At 34.6% G+C, this 25,877-nt stretch overlaps 1 protein-coding gene across 6 annotated transcripts in view; it reads right to left on the reverse strand.

Moving 5' to 3' along the window:
- LRRIQ3 (leucine rich repeats and IQ motif containing 3) overlaps positions 1–25,877 on the reverse strand; it is a 218,557-nt gene that overhangs the window by 130,744 nt on the left and 61,936 nt on the right. For 3 of the 6 annotated variants that reach the window (XM_082686578.1, XM_082686575.1, XM_082686576.1), the window contains 2 exons: positions 22,089–22,222; positions 21,500–21,550 (listed from right to left, as the gene is read on the reverse strand). In XM_082686578.1, coding sequence (XP_082542704.1) covers positions 21,500–21,550; positions 22,089–22,222 — 185 coding nt within the window. The remainder of the gene's footprint in view (positions 1–21,499; positions 21,551–22,088; positions 22,223–25,877) is intronic. The other 3 variants (XM_082686579.1, XM_082686580.1, XM_082686577.1) reach the window with 1 other exon arrangement.

A 25,877-nucleotide genomic window follows, 5' to 3' on the forward strand; every position in this document is an offset into this window, starting at 1 on the left:
GTAGGATTCAGGGTTCATGACCTGAGCTGAAATTAAGAGTCAGATGTTTAACCAACTTGAGCCACCCAGGCACTGCTATACAATTTTTTTTATTCTTAAATCTTATCCATTATACAAAATTTCATATGGTATAATAGTTGGTTAGCGTTGTAGAATGATCAACAACTGGTTAGTTGTATGAGTTTATTTGTAATACTATTAAGAAACATATATAGAATATATAAGAATGGAGATAAGATACTTTATTGTAACTGGAGTGTAAAGAGGTAAAAAGGCATAACATATGCCTTAATTCAGGAATCTAGATCAAATTCTTTAATCAACTTTAATCATTTCCTACTTCATGAAAACCCAAGGTAAAAGTTCAATTGCCTGAAGTATGACCGACAAATACCCTGACCGATTTTCTTGCTAAAAATGAAAAAAAAAAAGGGTAAAATATAATGCATGGGTAAGGACAAATATGTATATTCCTTAGAATCTAAACCCAATTAAAGCAGTAGGTCAAAGAGATAAGCAAGGAGTCTGAATCCAGCTTTCAACCTTACGACAATTACTTCACTCAGATAATCTTAACCTTTGGTATTAAGGATAGCCTTGAGTATTCAAGAAGAGGAGAGTGTAAGGTCTGGTCAGGATGGTAATTACACGGGAAAACCTTCCCAAAATCTAGGATCAAATGAAATGTACCTCCAGTATAAAGGTGAATTATAATAACCACCACTATCACTATTTTCCTCACTCTACAAATTGTCAGAGGAAGAATATTGCTTTCTTGGGCTTACCTTTGTCCCTGGATGAAAGAAAGCTCATAAGATGCTAAGTATAGATGCTGAATAAGCAAGTGTGAGATATATGCAAAATTCATAAGATGTGTTAAGGATAGACAGTAAGTAAGTTAGTAGCCTGAAAAAATGCACTATATAGAAAAACAGGTATATACATGCATTGGCTGATATAAAGAATGAAATTAAAGTATTATAGAATAGAAAGGAATGGGAGAATTAACATCTTAAAAATTTCATAAAGCACTGATCACATCATCTCCAGATATACAGTTGTGTTTCCCACAGAATCATGCATCCATCAGGAACCGAATATGACCCCATGCATACTCTGCTTAAAACATGCAAGTAATATTTTTAACTGCTAGTAAGTTATCAGTTACTTTACAGCTATGGTGAGGCACACTTTTCCCTGCATTTCTCTAATAAATTTAGAGTGTGTTGTCCCTAGAACAATTCCTAACTGTTGAAGACCATCACACTAACTGTTGAAGACCAATTATCGGCAGAGAGTCCTGATGAAACAGTGACAGACAAAACATATGAACTTTGCTCTACACAGGATTCAGATAGTGTGGTCATTTCATCCCACTTTTGCCTACACCCACTCCATCTTTCTCCTTTTTTTCTAGCTATGTGTTTCAAGTAAACTAAATTAACTACAATACAAGTATATTAATTTGGTTTGGGAGACTTACTATTCTGTGATCTGAGAAAGCTATCACAGCATCTAGATAATTTCCCAACACTACAGTTGGTGATGAAAATGGAATGCAATTAAAAGTCATACTAAGTGTGCAGAAATTCTCAATAAAATACTAACAAACTGAATCCAACAAAAATAATGAGAGGGAGACAAACCAAGAAACAGACTCTTAACTACAGACAATAAACTGATAGTTACCAGAGGGGAAGGGGCTAAAATAGATCATAGGGTCTGATGAGCACTGTACAATGTAGAGAATTGTTGAATTACTATACTGTATACCTGAAACTAATATAATATTGTATGTTAACTACACTGGAACTAAATTTAAAAACTTAAAAAAATTTGGTAGTTATTCAAATATACAGAAATATTTACTATTATACTTAGAGATGAAAGGACAGACAAGGATCACTAGATACTGAATAAAGCCTCTGCAATTGTAGACTAAGACAAACAAAATAAAGGAATGCAAGTTAAAAGTTTACAGAGCTTTTTTCCTCTCTCATATTTACAGTACTTTCCTGGACCTATAATTTTAGGGTGATAGATATTTTCTATTGGTTCATTGAATATATTGTTCATTCTTTTTTGGCTTCCATTGTTGTTGTTGAAAAATAAACTATCGGGCTAATTGTACCTTTATATGTACAAGTGCATTCCTTAAACCCCGTCACCTATTTTATGCATTCCACTAGTTACCTCCCCTCTGATAACCATCAGTTTGTTCTCTATAGTTAAGTGTCTGTTTCTTGGTCAGTCTCTCTTTCTTTTATCCCCCTTTACTTGTGTGTTTTGTTTCTCAAATTCCACACATGATGAAATCATATTTGTCTATCTTTGACAGGCTTATTTCACTTACCATAATACTCTTTAGCTCCATCCATGTCATTACAAATGGTAAGATCTAATTCATTTTTATGGCTGAATAATATTTCATAAAACAATGGCCAAGTTATGGAAACAACCTAAGTGTCTATCGATAGATGAATGGATAAGGAAGATATGGGGTGTGTGTGTGTGTGTGTGTGTGTGTGTATTTATACACACAATCCATATATTATACACATAATGCATATATATACACACAAGGTATATATTATACACACAATGCATATATATATATATATATATACACATACACACACAATGGAATATTATATAGTATGTATATATAATGTGGTATATACATATAACATATATATATATAATGTGTACATATATATATATACACACACACAGTGAAATATTATATGAGCTGTGTGTGTGTGTGTATATATACAGACATACATACCATATCTTCCTTAACCATTCATCTGTTGATGGACACTTAGGTTATGTCCATAATTTGGTCATTGTAGATAATGCTGCTATAAATATCAGGATGCATATATCCTTTTGAATTAGTATTTTTGTTACCTTTTTTATTATGTTCAATTAGCCAGCATAGAGTTCATCATTAGTTTTTTTTTTTTTAATTTATTTGAGAGATCACAAGTGGGAGGAGAGGCAGGTAGAGAGTAAGAGGGGGATGCAGGCTCCCCGCTGAGCAGAGAACCTGATGTGTGGCTCGATCCCAAGACCCTGGGATCATGACCTGAGCTGAAGGCAGAGGCCCCAACCCACTGAGCCACCCAGGTGCCACATCATTAGTTTTTGATGTAGTGTTCAACAGTTCATTCGTTGCATTTAACACCCAGTGCTCATTACCAAACATGCCCTCCTTAACACCTATCACCAGTTCCCTCATTCCTTCTGTAACCCTCAGCTTGTTTTCTGAAGTCCAGAGTCTCTCACTATTTTTCTCCTTCTCTGATTTCCTCCCTTTCAGTTTTCCCTCCCATCCCCTGTGGTCCTCCATGCTACTCTTTATGTTCCATAAATGAGTGAAACCATAAGATAACTTTCTCTGCCTGACTTATTTCACTTAGCACAACCTCCTCCAGTTCCATCCATATCAATGCAAATGGTGAATATTCATCCTTTCCGATGTCTGAGTAATATTCCATTGTATATACAGAGTAAATACCTAGTAATGAAACTGATGGACTGTAGTGTAGTTATACTGTAAAATTTCTGAGGAGCCTCCATACTATTTTCTGAGTTGTACCAATTTGCATGTCCACCAATAGTGCATGAGGGTTCCTTTTTCTCCAACACCATTTCTGTCTATTTGAATTTAGCCATTTCAGTTTGAGATGAAATCTTACTGTATGTTGGATTTGCATTTCCTGATGATGAGCAATGTTGAGCATCTTTTCATGTGTCTGTTGGCCATGTATATGACTTCTTTGGAGAAATATCTGCTCATATCTTCTGTCCATTTTAACTGGATTATTTGTTTTTGGGGTGTTGAGTTTCAGAAGTTCTTTTTAAAAAATATATTTTATTTGAGAGAGAGAGATAGAGAGTTAGCATTCAACAGTGGGGGGAGGGGCAGAGGGCGAGCTAGAAGCAGACTCCCCACTGAGCACAGAGACCCACTTCAGCCTTGATGGCAGGACCCTGAGATCATGACCTGAGCTGGTCAAATGCTTAACCAAATGAGCCACCTAGGCACCTGTAGAATTCCTTTAAATATTTTGGATAGTAAACCTTTACCAGATATGTCATTTGCAATTATCTTCTCCCATTCAGTGGATTATCTTTTAGTTTTGTTAATTATTTCCTTTGCTGTGCAAAAGATTTTTATTTTTATTTTTATTTTATTTTTATTTTGATGTAGTCTCAACAGTTTTTTTTTTTTTTTTCTTTTCATGCCTCAGGAGGCATATCTAGAAAAATGTTGCTATGGCTAATGTTAGAGACATTACTGCATGAGCTCCCTTCTAGGATTTTTATGGTTGCAGGTGTCACATTTAGGTCTTTAATCCATTCTTGGTTTAGTTTTGTGTATAGTATAAGAACATGGTCCAGTTTCATTCTTTTGAATGTAGCTGTCCAGTATTGTCACCATCAGTTGAAGAGAGTTTTTCCTATTGCGTATTCTTGCCTTTTTGTTGAAGATTAATTGACCATATAATCACAGGTTTGTTTCTGGGCTTTCTATTCTATTCCATTGATCTTTGTGTCTAATTTGTGACAGTTCCATACTATCTTGATTAGTATAGCTTTGTAGTATAGCTCAAAATCTGGATTGTGATACTTCTAGCTCTGTTTTTAAAGATTGTTTTAGCTATTTAAAGTCCTTTGTGGTTTGATGTGGCTGTGGCATTTGTCACCCCATTTATCACCCAGGGTTCATTCAACTGATCTGGCTGGCTAGGCAGGTACCCTTCCTCCCTTAGTGCTCCATGTGCATCCCTCACAAAGCCATATGCACTGCAGAAGAGGAGGATTTTCCCTGATAGAGGACCATTTTTCAGTCAAGGGTATATGAGTAACTGTGTTCCCCTGCTAAAACCTCCAAACAAGCTCTCAACTAACCTTAAATAACCTCCACAGATGTGGAGGATCTGATTGTTGTTTAACTGGAAGTTTCCCAACTCTCTCTTGAGATGGCAGTTTGTTCAGTAAGAAGTATCTCATCTCCTTATTGGAGGGTAAAAGTCTTATTACTATTTGGTAGAAAGGCAACTGCAAATCTCACAAAATTTTAACAAATTCCTATAATATTATTATAATACAGCCCCACCATAAACAATCTCTGGCCCCTAGCATAAGGATTTTTTTTTTTTTTTAAATTTAACCTCTCCAGGGAATAAGCAGAGAGGAGGGACTAAATGGAGAAGAGAGTGTCAGCTACCCAGCGGTTCAGGATTGGGTAGGAGAGTTTAACTGATTCTAAAACTGAGATTCAATAAATGTTCTTGTTTACAGCATCACGTATGCCTCTACTTCTAGAGGTTCTTAGTATCTTTAATTTGCACTAATTTCTGGGTCTTACAGTATGAATCAGCCTTACTCTTGGGCTCCTATCAAGATAGGTTATACAGCAGAGGTTGACAAACTTTTTCTTAAAGTGGAAGTTAGTGAATATTTTAGGTTCCTGAGTATTATGATCTCTTTCCCAAAAATATAGTTATATTATTTTAGTGCCAAACAATGATAGCCAGTGCATAAAGGAATGGGTGTGACTGTGCTCCAGTAAAATTTATTTATAAAAACAGGTAATCAAAAAAAACAAAAAACAAAAAAACAAAACAGGTAATCATCCTTCAGGCCATAGTTTGAAGATCTCTAAGCTAAAGGTTTCTAAGGTCTGCAAAGTTATTACAGACACCCACCTGCTTCTAGTTTTCAAAATTTTGTTGCTCTCTTTCTCTTTGCCTTTCTTTTATCCTCTACATTAGTAGCAGTTTAGTGGGATTTTAAGAACAAGTAGAGGAAAACTCAAGTGCCAACATAATATAATTTTTCAAAGTATGTGTTATTGAAAACAACTCTCTAGAATTTTCATTAGGAATACATTGTAGATATATATCAACTAGGAAAGAACCAACATCTTTACTACACTGACTCATCCAATACTATGAAAATGATATATCTTTACATTTATTTTGATCTAGTTCTATCAGTAATGAAAGTTTTCTTTTTAGAGGTAATTTATATCTTTCCTTACATGTATCCTTAGTATGTGATATAAGAAAGCCATGGAAGGAAAAAAAAAAAAAAAGATAGCCAAGAAAGTACAGTGCTCACATCTCCTTAAGAATGCACTAAGGGGAGCACAACTGACTGACAGCCCAAGGTTCCACTTTGGTTCCACTAATACATTTTCTCCAAGGCTATCCCAATCAATGCCTGAAAACATCAGGGTAAATAGTGCTAGCCAATTTCTGCCTCATACAGGATTCCTCTAATATTTAAATTTTTTTCAGGAATTCCCCCACTGATCTAGCTTAGATTTGTTTTCAGAGTTGTGCTGCTGAATTGCTTCCTACCCAGGCCCTTCTCTCTTTCCCTTCCCAGGTGTCAGGTTCGTGTCTATTCCTATCTATACCAATCCTTTTAAGATATTTCTCCAAATGAATTTCTTGTACTTATCTTATTTTTGTGTCTGCCTCTTGAAGATCAAACAAACAAATGGTAGTTTTTTATAGTATTATAAATGGTATCTTTAATTTATTTTATTTTATTTTATTTTTATTTTTTTAAAGATTTTATTTATTTATTTGACAGAGAGAAATCACAATCATAAAATAAAGATTTTATTTATTTATTTGACAGAGAGAAATCACAGAGAGGCAGACAGAGAGAGAGAAAGAGGAGGAAGCAGGCTCCCTGCTGAGCAGAGAGCCTGATGCGGGACTCGATCCCAGGACCCCGAGATCATGACCTGAGCCAAAGGCAGCAGCTTAACCACTGAGCCACCCAGGCACCCCTCTTTAATTTCATTTACAAATTTTTATTGTGTTTATGTAAGTGACATTGGTTTTTGTATTATGACTTCACTAGCTTGCACATTCACAAACATCACATCTTTAGAAAATTAAAATTTTATTTGTTCTTTCCTAATCTTTTAAGTTCCTTTTTTGTCACTTTGTTTCATCATTACATGCTCAACGAAAAACATGTCCACCATCACAATGTTAAATGAAAATGCTAACAGTTGACAACCTTTTTTGTTCCTGATCTCAGTGGCAATAATTCCAATATTTCATTATTAAGTGATAATAAATGTGTTAAAAGATACCTATTATTAGATTAAGGAAGTATCCTTCTAACCTTTAACTCTGTTGAATTCGACCAACGGATTCTTGTGCAAACATTGAGATTTGTATACATGCAGTCCTCATTTTACAAGGTACTATGTAAATGAAACCTTATACATACCAGAGCTATAGCCTCACATTGTACAATTCTATCATATATTATTTTATATTGCTGAGCAATAAATTCCACAAACTTAAAAGGCTGATCTGGGTTCTTTTCTGGATACTTAGGGGAAAAAGAATATGCTTCTAAGCTCATTCAGGTAGTGGTGGAAACCAATTTCCTACATAGGACCAAAGTCACCATTTTTTTGCTGGTTATTGGTGAAGGGTCACTCCTAGCTAACAAAGTTCACCATCCCAGGTCCTTTCCATGTGATCTCTGTGTTCAAACCAGCAACAGTATATCAAATCCTTTTTGTGCTTCAACTTTCTCTGATACCCTGTTCTACTACTAGCCAGAGAAAACTCTGTTTCTAAAGTACTCAATTAATTAGGTTAGATCCACTTACATAATCTATATTAAAGCCAACTGGTTATAAGTAACCTTAAGGACATATGTAAAATACCTTTTGCCAGATAATATGATGTAATCATGGGAGTAACACCAGGGAGTAAATATGTAAGCCATTTTGGAATATGAAATAAAAAAATATCAAATCTCAGTTACCTTGGAATCTTGCAAAATAACTTGTTCAAATAAGTTTTTTTGTTCAAAATATGTATAAATTTCAGTTAACATAATACAAGGCAAAGTGAGAAATGCCTGAGGTGTTCCCCCATATTCTGTTATGTGATTAATTTTCTAATGTTAAACTAATTTTGTATTCTAAGAATAAACCTATTTTACCAATAGAGTATTATATTCTATATACCACTAGATACGATTTTCTAATATTTTTACATGTATATTCATAAGAATGGTCTGTAATTATCTTTCTTGTAATGTCCTTGTCAGGTTTTGGTATTAATACTATATTGGCCTCTCAAAACAACATGAAAAGTATTGTCTCTTACTCTCTGGAGAACTTGCATAAGATGGTATATAATATTCTTTAAATGTACACAGTAGTTCACCAGTAAATTTATCTAGAACTAAAGTCTCTTCGTGGAAAGGACTTCAATCATGTATTCAATTTCTTTCAGGTATATAGGACTATTCAGCATTTTTGTTTTTTCTTGTGTCAATGTGAAAATTGTATTTCATCAAGAAATTTGTTTACTTCACCCAAATTATTTGGCATAAAGTTCTTTTTATTCTCTTTAATGTCTGTAGGCCTGCAGCAATTATTTTTCATTTTTTATCATCAAATTGATAGGCAGAGAGAAAGAAAGAGGAAGGAGAAGGGGAGAAAGGAAGGGAAAGGGGAAAATAAGGGAAGGGAAGGGGAAGGAAGGGAAAAGAAAAATTGCATGGCCCCAATCAATAGATGCAGAAAAAAACATTTAACAAAACTCAACACCTTTACATGATAAAAATTCACAGAAAGCTAGTTAAGGAGAACTCCCTCAACTGATTAACAATATCTACAAAAATCTTTATAGCTAATATCATACTTAAAAGTACAGAAGTGTAAGTTTTCCCACTAAGATGAGGTCTAAGGCAAGGATGTCCTCTCAATACTCCTTATCAACATTCTTACTGGAAGTTCTAGCTAATGCAACAAGACAAGAAAAAGAAATTGAAGGTATACAGATTAAGGAAGAAGGAAAAAATTGCCTTCTGTTTCCAAATGATTGTCTATGTAGAAAATTGGAAAGAACTGACCAAAAAAACAAACAAAATAAAAAAGCACTCTCTTGACAGTAACAAGCAATTATATAGCAAGGTTGAAAGATACAAGGTTAATGCCAAAACTCATTCACCTTCTGATATACTAACAATGATAAAGTAAAACAAAATACCATACATTAGCACCTGTGAAAATAAAATATTCAGTTCAAATCTAACAAATATGTACAAGTTCTATTTGAGGAAAACTACATATAATCTTCTGATGAACAAAATCAAAGAGGAATAAATAAATAAGAGATCAAATGTTTCATAGATAGGAAAACTCATTATTGTAAGATTTCAGTTCATCCTAACTTATCTATAGATTCAGTGAAAACTCAAAGTCCCAGAAGATTATTTTTTGGATAGCTACAAACTGGTTCTAAAGTTTCTATTTACAGGCAAAAAATCCAGACTCAGTAATACAATACTGAAGAACAAAATTAAAGGACCAACACTACCCAACTTCAAGATTATTATAAAGCTACAATAATCAAGATAGGGTGGTATTAGAAAAAGAACAGATAAATAGATCAATGGAACAGAAGAGAGAGTTCAGAAATAGACATACATAATTACAGTCAACTAATCTTTGACAAAGGAGCAAAGGCAATACAATGGAACAAAGATAGCCTTTTTAAGAAATGATGCTGGAACATCCATTTGCAAAAAAATAAATAAATGAATCTCATACAAATCATTACTTCTTTCAAGAAAATAACTCAAAATGGATCTATGACCTAAGTGTAAAATACAAAACTGTAATGTAAATGTAAAACTCTACAAGATATGCATTAGAGAAAACCTAGATGATCTTGGATATGGCAATGCCTTTTTAGCTATGACACCAAAGCCATAATCCATGAAAGAATAAATTGATAAAGTAGATTTCATTAAAATTAAAAACTTCATCTCTATGGAAGACAAAAACAAGAGTATGAGAAGACAAGCTAGAGACTGGGAGAAACTGCAAAAGACATATCTGATAAAGGACTGTTTTCCAAAATTAACAAAGAATTCTTAAAATTCAACAATAAAAAAAGGGCCAGATATTAAAAAGACACCTCACTAAAGAAGGTATACAGATCTTGTATACATACAAGAAAATGTTCCATATCATATACAAACCAGTAAAATGTGAATTAAAATAACAAGAAGATACCACTACACATCTATTAGAATAGCCAAAATCTGTAACAGTGATAACACCAAATGATGGTGAGAAAGTGAGGCACCATGAATCTTCATTCATTGCTGGTGGGTATTCAAAATGGTACAGCCACTTTCAAAAACAGTTTGGCAGTTGCTTATAAAGCTAAACAAGTTCCTACTATACAATCCTGCAATCATGCTCCCTGGTATTTTTCTAAAGGTGCTACAAACTGAGTTCCACACATAAGCTTGTGCATGGATGTTTATAGCAGCTTCATTCATAGTTGTCAAAATTGGAAGTAACCAAGATGTTCTCCAGAAGAGGAATGGATGAATAAATAGGTATATCCAGACAATGAAATATTATTCAGCTCTAAAAACAAATGAGTTTATCAAATAATGAAAATACATGGAGAAACCATAAGTGGATGTCACTAAGTCAATTTTAAATGTCTACATAATGCATGATTACAACTATAAATATTCTGGAATAGGTAAAACTATGAAGACGATAAAAAATCAGTGTTTGCCAGGGGTTAGAGATGATAAAAGGAATAAACATAAAGAGTACAGAGGATTTTTCGAGGCAGAGAAAATGTACTATGTAAGTCAATAATGATGAAACATGCCATTTACATGTGTCCAACCCATAGAATACGTAACACCAAGAGTGTATTATAATGTAAACTATAGACTTTGGATAATGACTGTGTGTCAATGTAAGTTCATCAACTTTAACAAAAGTACCACACTGGTGGGGAATATTTGTAATGGGAGAGGCTATAAATGGGTAGAGGCTGGATTATTTTAGAAATCTCTATACATATTAATATTGATGAATAACTTAAACTGTTCTAAAATAAAATAAAGTCTTATTTTTAAAAAATGAACAAAAGGGTATCAAGAAAATGATAAAAGACATACAAAACCACATGAACTAGAAGTAGACAAGTTTAGGAATGCAATGATGGGACTCAGAAAAGAACCAGAATTTTAACACTCCTTTTAGAAGTAAATACTAAACTGGACAGAGCATAATGAGTAAATGGAACAGAAAATGCCCTAATAGAAATAGAAGATGAAAATAGATATGTTAAAAATTAAAAAGAAATAAAGTAATTAGAAAAGGAACTAATAATACATTACAATGACATTAAGTACCTATTCAACAATTATTTTAAATATATAACACCAACCTTAAAACAAAAAAAAATCTAAAACGAATTTTAACTTTATTAAATATGCTCACAGTTGGAATGCCTGAGTGGCTCAGTGGGTTAAAACCTCTGCCTTTGGCTCGGGTCAGGATCTCAGGATCCTGGGATTGAGTGGTGCATCAGCTCTCTGCTCAGTGGAGAGCCTGCTTCCCTTCCTCTCTCTGCCTGCCTCTCTGCCTAATTGTGATCTCTATCTATCAAATAAATAAATAATCTTAAACAAAAAAAAACCTTTAAAAAATTTTTAAAATATGCTCACAATTGATAGTAGTTTATGTATAGCAATTATAGCAATTCTGAACTATTTTGTGTCCATTAGAATTAGGCTAATGAGTAAAATTATTGATAATTTTGGCAACTAAAATTCACATGATCAAAGAAGGAAAGTTTAATGTAAAATGAAGAAAGGCAGTGAAGAACCACTTGTGCTGGATTAGCATTTAAAGTATCAACATGTGTTCATGATATAAAAAATAAACAATTTTCTATCCAGTCTGCCAAAATGGCCAAAGAACAATGACACTCTCATAGCAATAAACACACCCAATTCCCAGATACTGACTGGTCTTCAAACACAATTCCCTACTAAAAAGACCAGGGCTCTTAAGAAAATATTATAGGAAGAAAAATAAGAAGAGCACAGCATTTGGGATATGTTAAACAACAGAACTCAACTTTTGCAAATTTCCACACATGGTTTCATTTCTTTACAACTAACCACAAATATATAATGCTGTCTGCCATTGGATATATATCCTAACCTCTCAACCAAGTTTAAATTCTTAATGCCTCATCTATAAAATAGAAAATCAGGACAAATTTAAAAGCTCTGCTGTATTAAATGATATAAAGTGGATTAAAGTATGTAATATAGTATTTTACATACACTACACATTCGGTAAATTGTTTCCTACTTTTTCCAGTATTTTATCCTTTTTAATCCCACAATGCAGCCAATAATCCTTCCTATTAACTCAAAATAGCTGCTGTTACTTAGATTTAGTAGCTGCCAACCTGATCATAATAATTCACTCTAAAAATAAAAATGTACTTCCCTGAGACTTCTGGGGAAGTTGGTGAAGTAAGAGGATCCTAGGTTCACTTCATCCCATGGACACACCAAGAAAACACCCATATTAGTATAAATAATTCAGAAAACAACCTAACGTTTGGCGGAACAAATTCTCCACAACCAAATGTAGAGAAATGGCCATATAAAAGAGGGTAGGAAGGGAACAGAGGTGCTTGGGAGACAAATTGACCTTCAGGGCAGTATAAGCAAGGGAGGGATGCCACCATTTCCCTTTTCCACTCCACACTCTAGATACAGGGACACTTGTGAGAACCACTACAGCATGAATACTTTCCACCCAGCTTGCTAACAGTGTACCCTGATCCTGCACTCTTCTGCAGATCTACCCCGGAAGGAATTTTCTGATGTGGGTGTAGGTCCCCTCCCAGACCAGACTAGACTAGCTGAGACTTGCTAACACTGCATATTTCATTCCCACACTCTCCTGTAGACCCTTTATATCAACATATCCTTGGCAAGAGTGCTAAAAGCAGTGCCACAGTTGGAACTGTGCAAGCAAACCTGACAGGGGTCAGTACCATCTTAAAGTGATTCCTGCCTCAGGGAGAGGTGCAGAAAACCACACACACCTTTTCGACTACTGCCTCAGCATCAGGCTGGGGGCAGACATCTGATCTGACTGCAGGCTCCACTCACAATGAAAGCTTCTCAGGGGACAACACAGTGAAAGTCCCCTGCAATTCAGTGCTCCCATAGCTCTGGAAATTCCCTGGTCTCATTCAACTCAAGCCCAAGATGGGCCATTCTGGACAAATCACAGCAAAAGAGTTAAATGAAATGTAGATAAGCAATATTTTTTTTTTAAAGACTTTATTTATTTATTTGACAGACAGAGATCACAAGTAGACAGAGAGGCAGACAGAGAGAGAGAGGGAAGCAGGCTTCCTGCTGAGCAGAGAGCCCAACACAGGACTCGATCCCAGAACCCTGAAATCATGACCTGAGCCAAAGGCAGTAGCTTAACCCACTGAGCCACCCAGGTGCCCGATAAGCAATATTCTTAATAGAGCATTTAAAGTAATGGCCATAAAAGATACTCACCAGACCTGAGAAAAAAATGGAGGACCTCAGTGAGACCTTCAACAAAGAGACAGAAAACAGAAAAAAAGAACCACCTGAAATGAAGAACTCAGTTAACTAAAATTAGAAATACATTACATTGAATAAATACTAGACTAGATGAAGCAGAAGAAAGGATAAGCAAGTTAAAGGACATAGAAATGGAAAGCCAACAAGCTGAATAGGAGAGAGGGAAAAATAAGAAAAACTGAAAACAGGCTAAGGAAATTCAGTGACACCATAAAGTATAGTAACATTCACATTATAGGGATCCCAGAAGTAGAAGATAAAGAAAAGGGGGTAGAAAATTTATTTGAAGAAATAATAGCTGAAAACTTCCCAAATCTGGAGAAGGAAATAGAAATCCACATCTAGGAGGCACAGAGAACTCCCAACAAAATAAACTCAAAGAGACTCATATATAGCAATCAAGGTGGAAAGTTAGCAATAAAGAGAATTTTAAAAGCAGTAAGAAAAAAGAAAATGGTTTTGTACAAGGGGAATCCCAAAAGGTTAATAGCTGACTTTTTCAGCAGAAGTTTTACAGGAAGAATAGAGTGGCCTGAAAGGGAAAAAAAAAAATCTGCAACAAGGAATACTCTATCTAGCAAGGCTATCATTCAAAATAGAAAGAGAGATAAAGAGTATCTCAAGCAAACAAAACTTAAAGAAATTCATTACCACTAAATCAACCTTATATTAAATGTTAAAGGGGACTCTTTGAGTGGAAAGGAAAGACTATAAACAGAAGCAAGAAAAGTAGGAAAAACAAAAGCAGTAAAATGAACCCTATCTATAAAAATCAGTCAAGGGATTCACAAAATAAAAGGATATAAAGTAAGATAACATATGCATTAAAATTTAGAGGGGGGAGAAGAAAAAATTTAGTCTTTTTAGAATGGGTTCAATGTTAAGTAACCATTAACTTAATATAGACTGCTACACACATAAGATATTAATACAAAGCTAATGGTAACTACAAATCAAAAACTGGTAATAGATATGCAAAAAATAAAGGGAAAGAAATCGAGGTATATCACTAAAGAAAACCAACAAACTGTGAGATAAGAGACCAAGAGAAAAAAGAAACAGGGAAGAACTAAAAAAACAACACAGTAACCAGGAACAAAATGGCAATAAGTACATACCTATTAAAAATTATTTTGAATGTAAATGGACTAAATACTCCAATCAAATGACACAGGGCAAGAGAATGGATAAAAAATAAAGACCCATCTATATGCTCCTATCCAAATGACCTATAGACACAGGCAGATTAAAAATTGAGAAATGGAAAAGCATTTGTCATGCAAATGGATGTGAAAAGAAATCTGGGGTGTCAATATTTATATAGGACAAAATAGAATTTAAAACAAAGACTGTAAGAAAAGACAAAGAAGGATACTACATAATCATAAAGGAAATAATCCACAAGATGATATAACAATTGTAAATATTTATGCATCCAACATGTGAGCACCTAAATATATAAAGCAGCTAATAACAAACATAAAGGAAGTAATCATTAATACAATAATACTGGGTGACTTTAACACTCCACTTACATTAATGGGTAAAAAAAATCAACGAGGAAACAGTGGCTTTGAATGACACATTGGACTGGGTGAATATAACAGACACATTCAGAATATTCTATCCTAAAATAGGAGAATACATCTTTTCAAGTGCACTTGGAACATTCTTCAGAATAGATCACATGTAATGCTACAAAAGAAGGCTCAACAAATCCAAAAAGATTGCAGCCATATCACACATCTTTTCTGACCACAACACTATGAAACTAGAAATCAACCACAAGAAAAAGTCTGGAAAGAACACAAATAGATAGAGGTTAAATAAAATGCTACTGAACATCGAATGGGTCAACCAAGTAATCAAAGAGGAAATAAAAAATTACATGGAAACAACTAAAAGTGAAAACAAATAGATCCCAAACCTTTGGGATGCAGCAAGAGCTATTCAAAGAGAGTTTATAGCATTACAGACCTACCTCAAAAAGAAAAAAAAAATCTCTACATTTGTATCTTTAGGGTAAATACCCAATAGTGCAATTGCTGGGGCACATGCACCCGAATGTTTATAGCAGCAATGTCCACAATAGCCAAACTATCCAGATGAATGGATCAAGAAGATGTGGTATATATACACAATGGAATACTATGCAGCCATCAAAAGAAATGAAATCTTGCCATTTGCGACAACATGGATGGAACTAGAGCGTATCATGCTTAGCGAAATAAGTCAAGCAGAGAAAGACAACTATCATATGATCTCCCTGATATGAGGAAGTGGTGATGCAACATGGAGGCTTAAGTGGGTAGGAGAAGAATAAATGAAACAAGATGGGATTGGGAGGGAGACAAACCATAAGTGACTCTTAATCTCACAAAACAAACTGAGGGTTGCTGGGGGGAGGGGGTTTGGGAGAAGGGGGTGGGATTATGGACATTGGGGAGGGTATGTGCTTTGGTGAGTGCTGTGAAGTGTGTAAACCTGGTGATTCACAGACCTGTACCCCTGGGGATAAAAATATATGTTTATAAAAAATAAAAAGTTAAAAAAAAAATCTCAAATATATATTAATTTTACATTTAAAGGATGTAGAGGAAAAAGCAAACAAAACCCAAGACAAGTAGAAGGAAGGAAATAATAAAAATTAGAACAGAAATAAATGAAATAGAAACTTTAAAAGAACAGTTCAATGAAACCAAGAAGTGATTCTTTGAAAAGATCAACAAAATTGTTAAACCTTTAGCCAGATTCGTGTGAGAGAAGGAGTTGGGGGGAGATTCAAATAAACAAAATCAGAAATGAAAGAGGAGATATAATAACCAACAACAGAGAAATACAAGGGATTGTAAGAGAACATTATGAAAAATGATATGACAACAAATTGAACAATCTTTAAGAAATGGATAAATTCCTAGAATCTCATAGCTTCCCAAACTGAATCAAGGAGGAATAAAAAATTTGAACAGATGATTGCCAGCAATGAAATTGAATCAGTTTAAAAAAAAAAAAAAAAAAACCTACAACAAACAAAAGTCTTTGGGGCCCCTGGGTGGCTCAGTAGGTTAAGCCTCTGCCTTCAGCTCAGGTCATGATCTCAGGGTCCTGGGATCAAGCTCCGCATCGGGCTCTCTGCTCAGCAATGAGCCTGCTTACCCCCCTCTCTGCCTGCCTCTCTGCCTACTTGTTATCACTGTCAAATAAACAAATAAAAATCTTAAAAAAAAAAAAAAAAAAGGTCTAAGACCAGATGGCTTCACAGGTGAATTCTACCACACATGTAAAGTGGAGTTAATATCTATTCCTTACAAACTATTCCAAAAAAATAGAATAGGAAGGAAAACTTTCAAATTCATTCTATGAGACCAGCATTACCTTGATACCAAAATCAGATAAAACCATCACAAGGGGCACCTGATTGGGTAAGTGGGTTAAGCCACTGCCTTCAGCTCAGGTCATGATCCCAGGGTCCTGGGATCAAGTCCTGCATCGGGCTCTCTGCTCAGTAGGGAGCCTCTTCTCCTCCTCCCCCTCTCTGCCTACCTCTCTGCCTACTTGCCATCTCTGTCAAATAAATAAAATCTTAAACACACACACACACACAAAAGAGAACTACTGATTGATATCTCTGATAGATAGGAACACAGAAGTCCTCAAGAAATATTAGGAACTGAATCCAACAATACATTAAAAAAATATATATTCAGGGACGCCAGGGTGGCTCAGTTGGTTAAGCAGCTGCCTTCGGCTCAGGTCATGATCCCAGCGTCCTGGGATCGAGTCCCACATCAGGCTCCTTGCTCGGCGGGGAGCCTGCTTCTCCCACTGCCTCTGCCTGCCATTCTGTCTGCCTGTGCTCGCTCTCTCCCCCTCTCTCTCTCTGATAAATAAATAAAATCTTTAAAAAATAATATTCAGACCATCAAGTGGGATTTATTCGTGGGATGCAAGAGTGGTCCAATATTTGCAAATCAGTCAATGTAACAAATTACAAGAAGAGAAAGGATGAAAACCATATTTCAACAGAGGCAAATGACAAAGTACAATTTGACAAAGTACAATGACAAAGCAATCTGACAAAGTACAACATCCATTAATGGTTAAAAAAAACAAAGTAGGTTTAGAGAGAATATGTCTCAACATAATTAATGCCATTAAAAACACACACACATGCAGCTAACATCATACTGAATGGTGAGAAATTGAAAGATATCCTCAAGATCAGGAACAAGGCAAGGATGCCACTCTCACACTTTTATTCAACATAGGACTTGAAGTCCTAGTCACAGCAATCAAACAAGAAAAATAAATAAAGCCATCCAAAGTGGTAAGAAAGTAGTAAAACTTTCACTATTCACAGATGACATGATATTATATATAGAAAACCCTGAAGACCACCAAAAACTAGATTAAACACTACTAGAACTGGTGAATAAATTCAGTAAGGTCACAGGATACAAAATCAATACACAGAAATCCACTGTATTCTATATAATAAACCAATATAAATAACAAATATAAAATGAGTAATTAAGATAACAGTCCCACTTACAATTGCACCAAAAATAATAATATGTTCAGTAATAAACTTAAGGAGGTAAAAGACCAGTACTCTGAAAACTACAAAACATTGATGAAAGAAACTGATAATGATACAAACAAATGGAAAGATAACTCATGTCCATGGATTGGGGAAACAAATATTGTTAAAATGTCCATACCATCCAAAGCAGTTTATAGATTTAATGCAATCTTTATCAAAATACCAACAGCATTTTTCATAGAACTAAAACAAATAACCCTAAAATTTGTATGGAACCACAAAAGACCTCAAACAGCCAGAGCGATCTTGAAAAAGAATAATAATACTGGAAGAATCACAGTCTCAGATTTCAAGAAACACTACAAAGTTGTACTAATCAAAATAGTATAATACTGACACAGATATAGACACGGTTATCAGTGGAATAGAATAGAGATCTCAGAAATGAACCCACAATTATATGGTCAATTAATTTTCACCAAAGCAATAAAGGATATACAAAGGGAAAAAGTCTTTTCAACAAATGGTGCTGGAAAACTGGACAGGTAAATGTAAAAGAATAAAACTGGACCATTTTCTTATACCAGACACAAAAACAAACTGAAATACTGAATACCTAAATGTGAGACCTGCAACCATAAAAATCTTAGAAGAGAACATAGACACCAGTATCTCTAACATTGGCCATAGCTACATTTTTCTCAATGTGCCTCCTAAGGCAAGGGAAACAAAGGCAAAAATAAACTCAGGACTAAATCTTCTACACAGCAAAGGAAACCATCAACAAAACTAAAAGACAATCTGCTGAATGGGAGGAGACATTTGCAAGTGGCATATCCAGTAAAAAGTTCATATATAAAATATATAAAGAACTTACAAAACTCAACACCCCCAAAAAACAAATAATCCAATTAAAATTGGGCAGAAGATATGAAGAGACATTTCTCCAAAGAAGATACACAGATGGCCAAGAGACACATGAAAAGATGCTCAACATCACTTATCACCAGGGAAATACAAATCAAAATGACAATGAAATATCACCTCAAACCTGTCAGAATGGCTAAAATAAAAAACACAAGAAACAAGTGTTGGTGAAGATGTGGAAAAAAAGAACCCTCGTGCACTATTGGTAGGAGTGCAAACTTGTACTGTGGAAAACAGCATGAAGATTCCTCAAAAAATTGAAATTACCATGTGATCCAGTAATCGCACTATTGGGTATTTACCCAAAGAGTACAAAAGCACTAATCTGAAAACATGTATGCACCCCTATGTTTACTATAGCAGTATTCACAAGAGCCACATCATGAAAACAACCCAAGTATCTATTGATCAATGAATGGATAAAGTAAAAGTGGTGTGTATATAAACACCACACACACATAATTACTCAGTCATAAAAAAGAATGAACTCTTGTCATCTACAACAACATGGATGGATCTAAAGGGCATAGTGCTAAGTGAAATAAGTCAGGCAGAGAAAGACAAATATCGTATGATTTCACTGGTGTGTAGAATCTAAGAAACAAAACAAAGGAAAAAAGAGAGAAATCAAGAAACAAACTCTTAACTATAGAGAACAAACTGATGGTTACCAGAGGGGAGTTGAAGAGATGGGTGAAATAAATAGAGGGGGTTAAGAGTACACTTATGATAAGCACTGAGTAGTTTGTAGAATGGTTGAGTCATTATGTTCTGTACCTGAAACTGACTTAACACTGTTATGTTAATTATACTGGAATTAAAGTTTTTTAAAAAATTAAAAATTGCACCTCCCTTGCACAGTTTCATCTACATCAGAGGTACCATTACTTTAAAAGATAACAGCATTAATCATAACAATTTTCTCAATTTAGGCAACATATGATATTTCAAGTCTGTACATAAAGTTTCAAGCAGTTTAAATGAACAGTTTTTAAGCATGGTGCAAAGTATTTGGGTGTGGAAATGGCTGGAAATTAACATATGACAGGACTAGTTATTTGTACTTTTAGGCACTCTCCGAGAAGCTTTATATATTGCCCAGTTCCTTTCTGTTTTCCCTTTTCATAGATGAATCCAGATATACTTTTCCGATTCTAACTTCCACAATCTATCTATGTATTTATCAACTGAGCAAACTATGTTTTGAGCACCTAACATATGTCAAGCACTCTGTTACATACTAGAGATAGAGAATGTACAATACATCTGGAGATAGAGATAATTGTACAGACAACTGTAATATAGCATGGTAAGTGCTCATGATAATGACAGTATGTTATGAACATTGTCAGAGCAAATATCCCAGCCATTTTCCCAAAGCAAATTGGTAGCAATTGGAAGATTATAAATTGTTGAATAAAATTAGATTTATATTTTTGAAAGATTGCTATGTGTATGCTGTTGCAAATGTTATTAGAAGGAAACAGGAATCAAAAAAGAAAAAAAAAGAGTGTGTTTCCCATGGAATCAAATAATTCAGAGAGTACAAGTTATAACAACAATAATGACAATATTTAAAATATAGCAATTAAGAAGAATGTGTTATGCTTTATATTCATGATTTTAAATTCCCACAAGCAAAGAGTGAAATAAGTCCTGCTTTTCGCCCCTGCTCTATCCCATTCAGCATATGAGGAAAGTTGGGCTCAGAGCAGTTAAGTAATGGGCCTAATGGAACAGCATTTTAAAGAGAAAAATAATTCAAATCAGTCTGCCTTGAACCACTGTGTCATTTATTATTACTGATGTCTCTTTCCACAAAGCTCATTCAAATTCTGTTCACTCTTGCTAAATGTTCAGAAATTATTTCCATGCATAAGGTTTTTATCTCATATTACATGAATATTAGAGGAAATCTTGATTCTAAAAGAGAAAAACTCAATATCGGGGGCATAAACTAAAGACAAGTCCCTTAATTCGATGTTTATTTCATGTAAAATGCATACTAAATTTAAATGGAACATATGAGATAGAATTAATATTTTAAGTATATATATACACCTGTCAGTAACTGTGTAAAACTTTCCCACATCTTTTATTCCAAATCATTTTATGTGCCCTAATTTGTGAGCCCACTCTCTCTTGCACTTTGACCTTAGTTTGAAAAGAATATGGGACCTCTTCCTCAGAAGTTTTAGGTACTGTATTTTGGTTGATTTGCTACTTGTCCCTCATACTTATTTCTCTTTATCAGGGCTATTGCAATCTTTGATTTAGCACATGCAGAATAATTCAGAACATTTTCTCAGCCTAGTCACATAATGTTGAATATCATTTCAGTGAAACTTCTTAAATCTTGCTTTCTCAGGGAATGCCCATTGCCCAACTTTAGATCTACTTAATCCTACCTATATTTCAGGGCTAATTATCATTTCTGTCTTCTGAACTCTGCCATTTTGCAGTGAAGAATACACTATATGAGAATATTCATTTATTTTTTTTTGTATGTTTGGTGTTCGGCACAACTAATACAAATAAGTTTATGGCAGAGTAGCCTACCTTATCGCCCCAATTACAATGCTGAGAGATTCTTGCAAGAAAAGTTTTCCTCTATTTGCAAATGTCAGCCATTGGAAAGGAATACAGGAAACAAAGAGAGAGGAAAAGACAACTAACCAAAAAATAAGTAGATTGATGTGGCAGCAGATATTTCTGCAAAATTATCTTCACACACCCCCAAAATATGTAATCGTCACATATTTCATGATTTGTATTTCTATTGTATCCCTTTGTATATATACAACTTATATTCCTAATACATCCCATTATATGAGAGAAATTAAAATTTTTCACTGATATTTTTAAGCTTAATAAAAGAAAGCTATCTGCATCAATGATTAATAAGAGCTTTATTGATTGGCTGTTTATATGGCAAATTTAAAATTTAAAAAGTATCAATTTATATTACACTAAATACTATAATATTGCCACAGAGTACGTGGTATTTTCCTTAAAACTATTTCAAACACTCTATAAAATACCATTTTGATAGAGACTACAAAAATACAAAAAAGAGAATATTATTAGAAAATTGCCTTTTCATCAGATTTTATATTATTTTAATATTCAAATAGTAAAGAAAACATACCTCGTGTTTTTCCGAACTAAGAAACCACGTATCCATCTTTGAACAATCAAAACTGGAGAATTATGAGCCAGAATTTCATTAATTTTTGAGATAATATGCTTGATATTATTAATTTCATCATCATAGGTTGATCCCTGTATAGTGAAAATATATTTAATATTTATATTTCATGAAAGTATTTCCAAGGGACATTTTAAAATTGCTAGTCTAGTAATAAAAGCTATTAAAATGTTCACAAGTATCTTATAGGCATAATAGTTATATAATAAATACATTTTCTTTTTTTTTTAGATTTTTATTTATTTATTTGACAGACAGAGATCACAAGTAGGCAGAGAGGCAGGTAGAGGGAGAGAGAGAGAGAGAGAAAGAGGAAGAAGCAGGCTCCTTGTTGAGCAGAGAGCCCGATGTGGGGCTCGATCCCAGGACCCTGGGATCATGACCTGACTTGAAGGCAGAGGCTTTAACCCACTGAGCCACCCAGGCGCCCCAATAAATACATTTTCATAACTATTTTATTAGATCATAATACCAAGAATTAGTAGCACAAAATGATTTCAATTTTCTACATAAAATGCAAGACCCATGATGATAAATTTCTTCATTCTAGACTCTTTTCCCAATCTGATAACATAAATATAAAATTTTGACCATAGTCATGTTGATCTTTAAAAGGTGGTGGCATGAGTAGGTATTCAATGAAACTCTAAAAGTATTCTGTGGTTTCCCATAGGAAACTGACATATGTTAGATTCACAGAATAATTTACAGTAGTTCAAAATTTGTTGCAGCTTAACTAGAATGTTGGACATTTTATCAGGTTACAGCTCATTCCCATGAGGAGAAATATTCTTTAGTACCTTTAAAGAAATTATCTCTAAGATCTATGCCTGCAAAATTTTAGATTTGGGATCATATAGACTCCCTATAACCTACTGATCATTTGATGGGTTAGAAATAATGCTACTTTACTTACATTTTGAATATAAGGGTTATACATGAAAAACCTAAAATTTTTATTGTTTGTAAGTCACCCACCCTGAAAATTACCAACCCACCACTTCATGTCCTCTTTTCTGCCTATATACTCAATCAGCTATGTACACCCAGCAAAAGAAATCACAAAGCATTGCAAATTAGTACTACTATGGGTTTATATTTACAAAAATGCATTACTAATTAAAAACAGCTTTACATGGCCCTGGCTTGCTTCCATTCCACTAAGAGCTACTGCAATTGTTCAGTTCTGTTCTCTACACTCTTTTTAAGTATTTTCCCTAGGACTCTCTAAACATCTCTTCACAGAGGAAACAGGGCCATAAATTGAACTCCATCAATCAAATCTCTTCCATTAGCTACAGTTAACTGTATTCCCATTTAACTATATTCCTATCTCTTCTGAATAGAAATACCTTCTATTCAACCTTAAAACAAGAAATATTTCCCTTCCTGTCCAAGATAGGCACTCCATTGCTGTTAAGTCCCGTCTCTCTCTGCTTCACTATTATCTTTTATTGTCATTATCCTTTTACCTATTAATATGATGTAGCCTTTCCCATCTTTAAAATGCACCCATATAAATGATTGCACTTATCCCAAACCCCCATCCTTTGTATTTAACTTTCATTAAGAGCCCAGATTCTTGATATAGAATTCTGTATTTGCTGTTCCTACTTCCCTTTTCCTGTATCTCCACCCACTGGATTTTACCCCTACCAATGTATCTGATACTTTTACATTGGATATTCTTCCCTCAACTACTTCCCTTGGCTTCTGTAAACCACTCCTCCTAGCTTTCCTCTACTCCGGTTTACTTCTGGTCCTTTTTTTCCTAAGGTTTTATTTATTTACTTGACAGAGAGAGAGACATAGCGAGAGGGAACACAAGCAGAGAGAGAGGGAGAAGCAGGCTTCCTGCCAAGCAGGAGGCCGATGTGGGTCTTGATCCCAGGACCCTCGGATCATGACCTGAGCTGAAGGCAGACGCTTAAGGGATGAGCCACCCAGGCGCCCCACTTCTAGTCTTTTTAAATACCTATCATACCTGCCTAGTGTCACATTTAAAGGATTTTCTCTATTTGTCTCTTCTCAATTCGAACACACTCTCCAGATGATTGTACCTAATTATAGCTTCAATTCTTTCCTATGAGCTGAGGATTCCCAGATTTCTAGCTTTAGGCCTGAACTGTCTATTAAGCTAAGGAATAGTATGATCAAACTGATACCCAGTTAAATTCAGCTTTCCCAAAAATGAATCTTGTTTCTTAAACTGCTTTCTCAGATGCTCCTAGTAAATGGTACCACTGTGCATAGTCACTTAACTCAGAAACCCTGGGACCATCCTAAGCTTTCTCTCTCTTATTTTTCATGCCTCCTTATACCCAAATATTGGTAGATCTGAGCTATTCAATATCCTGGTATCTGTCTAACTTCTCCCTTTTCCTCTAATCTCTGCCATTGTTTTTTACTGAATGTCTTTATCACTTTCTTAACTTGTTAAAAATGTCCTTATATCTGACATAATCCCTATTTCCCAACTCCCTTTGAATCATAATATACACTATTGCTAGAATGAACATCCCAAAATGCAAATCTGATCATATGGCATCCCTGCTTAATATATTTTACAGGTACATCACTGAGAGATCAATTACACATTTCTTGATTTAGAACACAAAATTCTTGATCTAGCCCCTTTTTACCTCAATTTCATCTCCCTTTGCCCCACACAAGCCACTTTCCACAATGGCAATATCCAGCAACTTATACCCCTCAAAACTATCTGATAATTAAACCTCAATGCTTTTTACAGATGCCATTGAGTTTCTTGTCTGCCGTTCTCAATTATTTATCTCACTATCTTAGGCTTTTGGAGATTCAATTCTTTCCTCCAAGAAGCCTTTCTTGACATTGATCTGAGTTCAATACCCTTCTATAATATTATCCTTGCAGCACTCATTTGTCATACCTGACAATTTTGAGTTTTACCTGAGCCCTCTGATCCTAGGAAATGGGAAAGGTTAAGAAATCTCCTTACCCTTTCGTTTCAGAAAATGGAAGCATGTTTCCTCCATATTACTTAGATAGTACCCATCAATGCCCCTCTAGTTTACCTATGATAAGGACCTGACACAGATTCTCTAAATTCCCATTTGCCTTTTAATGATTAAACTCTTTAGTCCCCACTGATCAATCAGAACAAAATGCTTGTTAACCAAACTTTGATTAAGATATCCTCCCCCACCCCCTCCCCTGGCCCCTTAACTTTGGCCCACTGCCAGCCAGAGCCACCATATAACCCTCCTTTAATGACCCCTCCTAAGATACGCAACTCTCAAGATAAAATATTCCCTGATTTATTCTCAGATCATGCCACCCCCCTTCAACCTACTAACCCACACCAGTTCTTTCCAGTCTTATTTACTCTGCCAAGAAAAAAACTTTTGACTAACCTTAATTATGTTTGAAGATTGCTGATCAATTAGACCATTCCCACTATTGCAACAGCCCCTTTCCTTCCCTTGCAATAATCTTTTTGAATAAAGTCTCTCCTAAGTCTTCATTTGTCTTTTATTTGACAAGTTTATACTATGACACAATTATTGGTCTATATTTCCCACTTGCAATATAAACTCATTAATTTTAACAAATCATTCTTTATCCTGTATCTCTAGGACTAAGTTAACTACTGGTCTGTAATGGGCATTCAATTACTAGTTGACTATTAAATCACTAAGTAATGGTAACTTATAAATTGTGATATTTGGTCTCTAAGTTTGATTTGGCATT

Source organism: Mustela nivalis, assembly GCF_964662115.1.
Source record: "Mustela nivalis genome assembly, chromosome: 10".
Lineage (NCBI taxonomy): Eukaryota > Metazoa > Chordata > Mammalia > Carnivora > Mustelidae > Mustela > Mustela nivalis.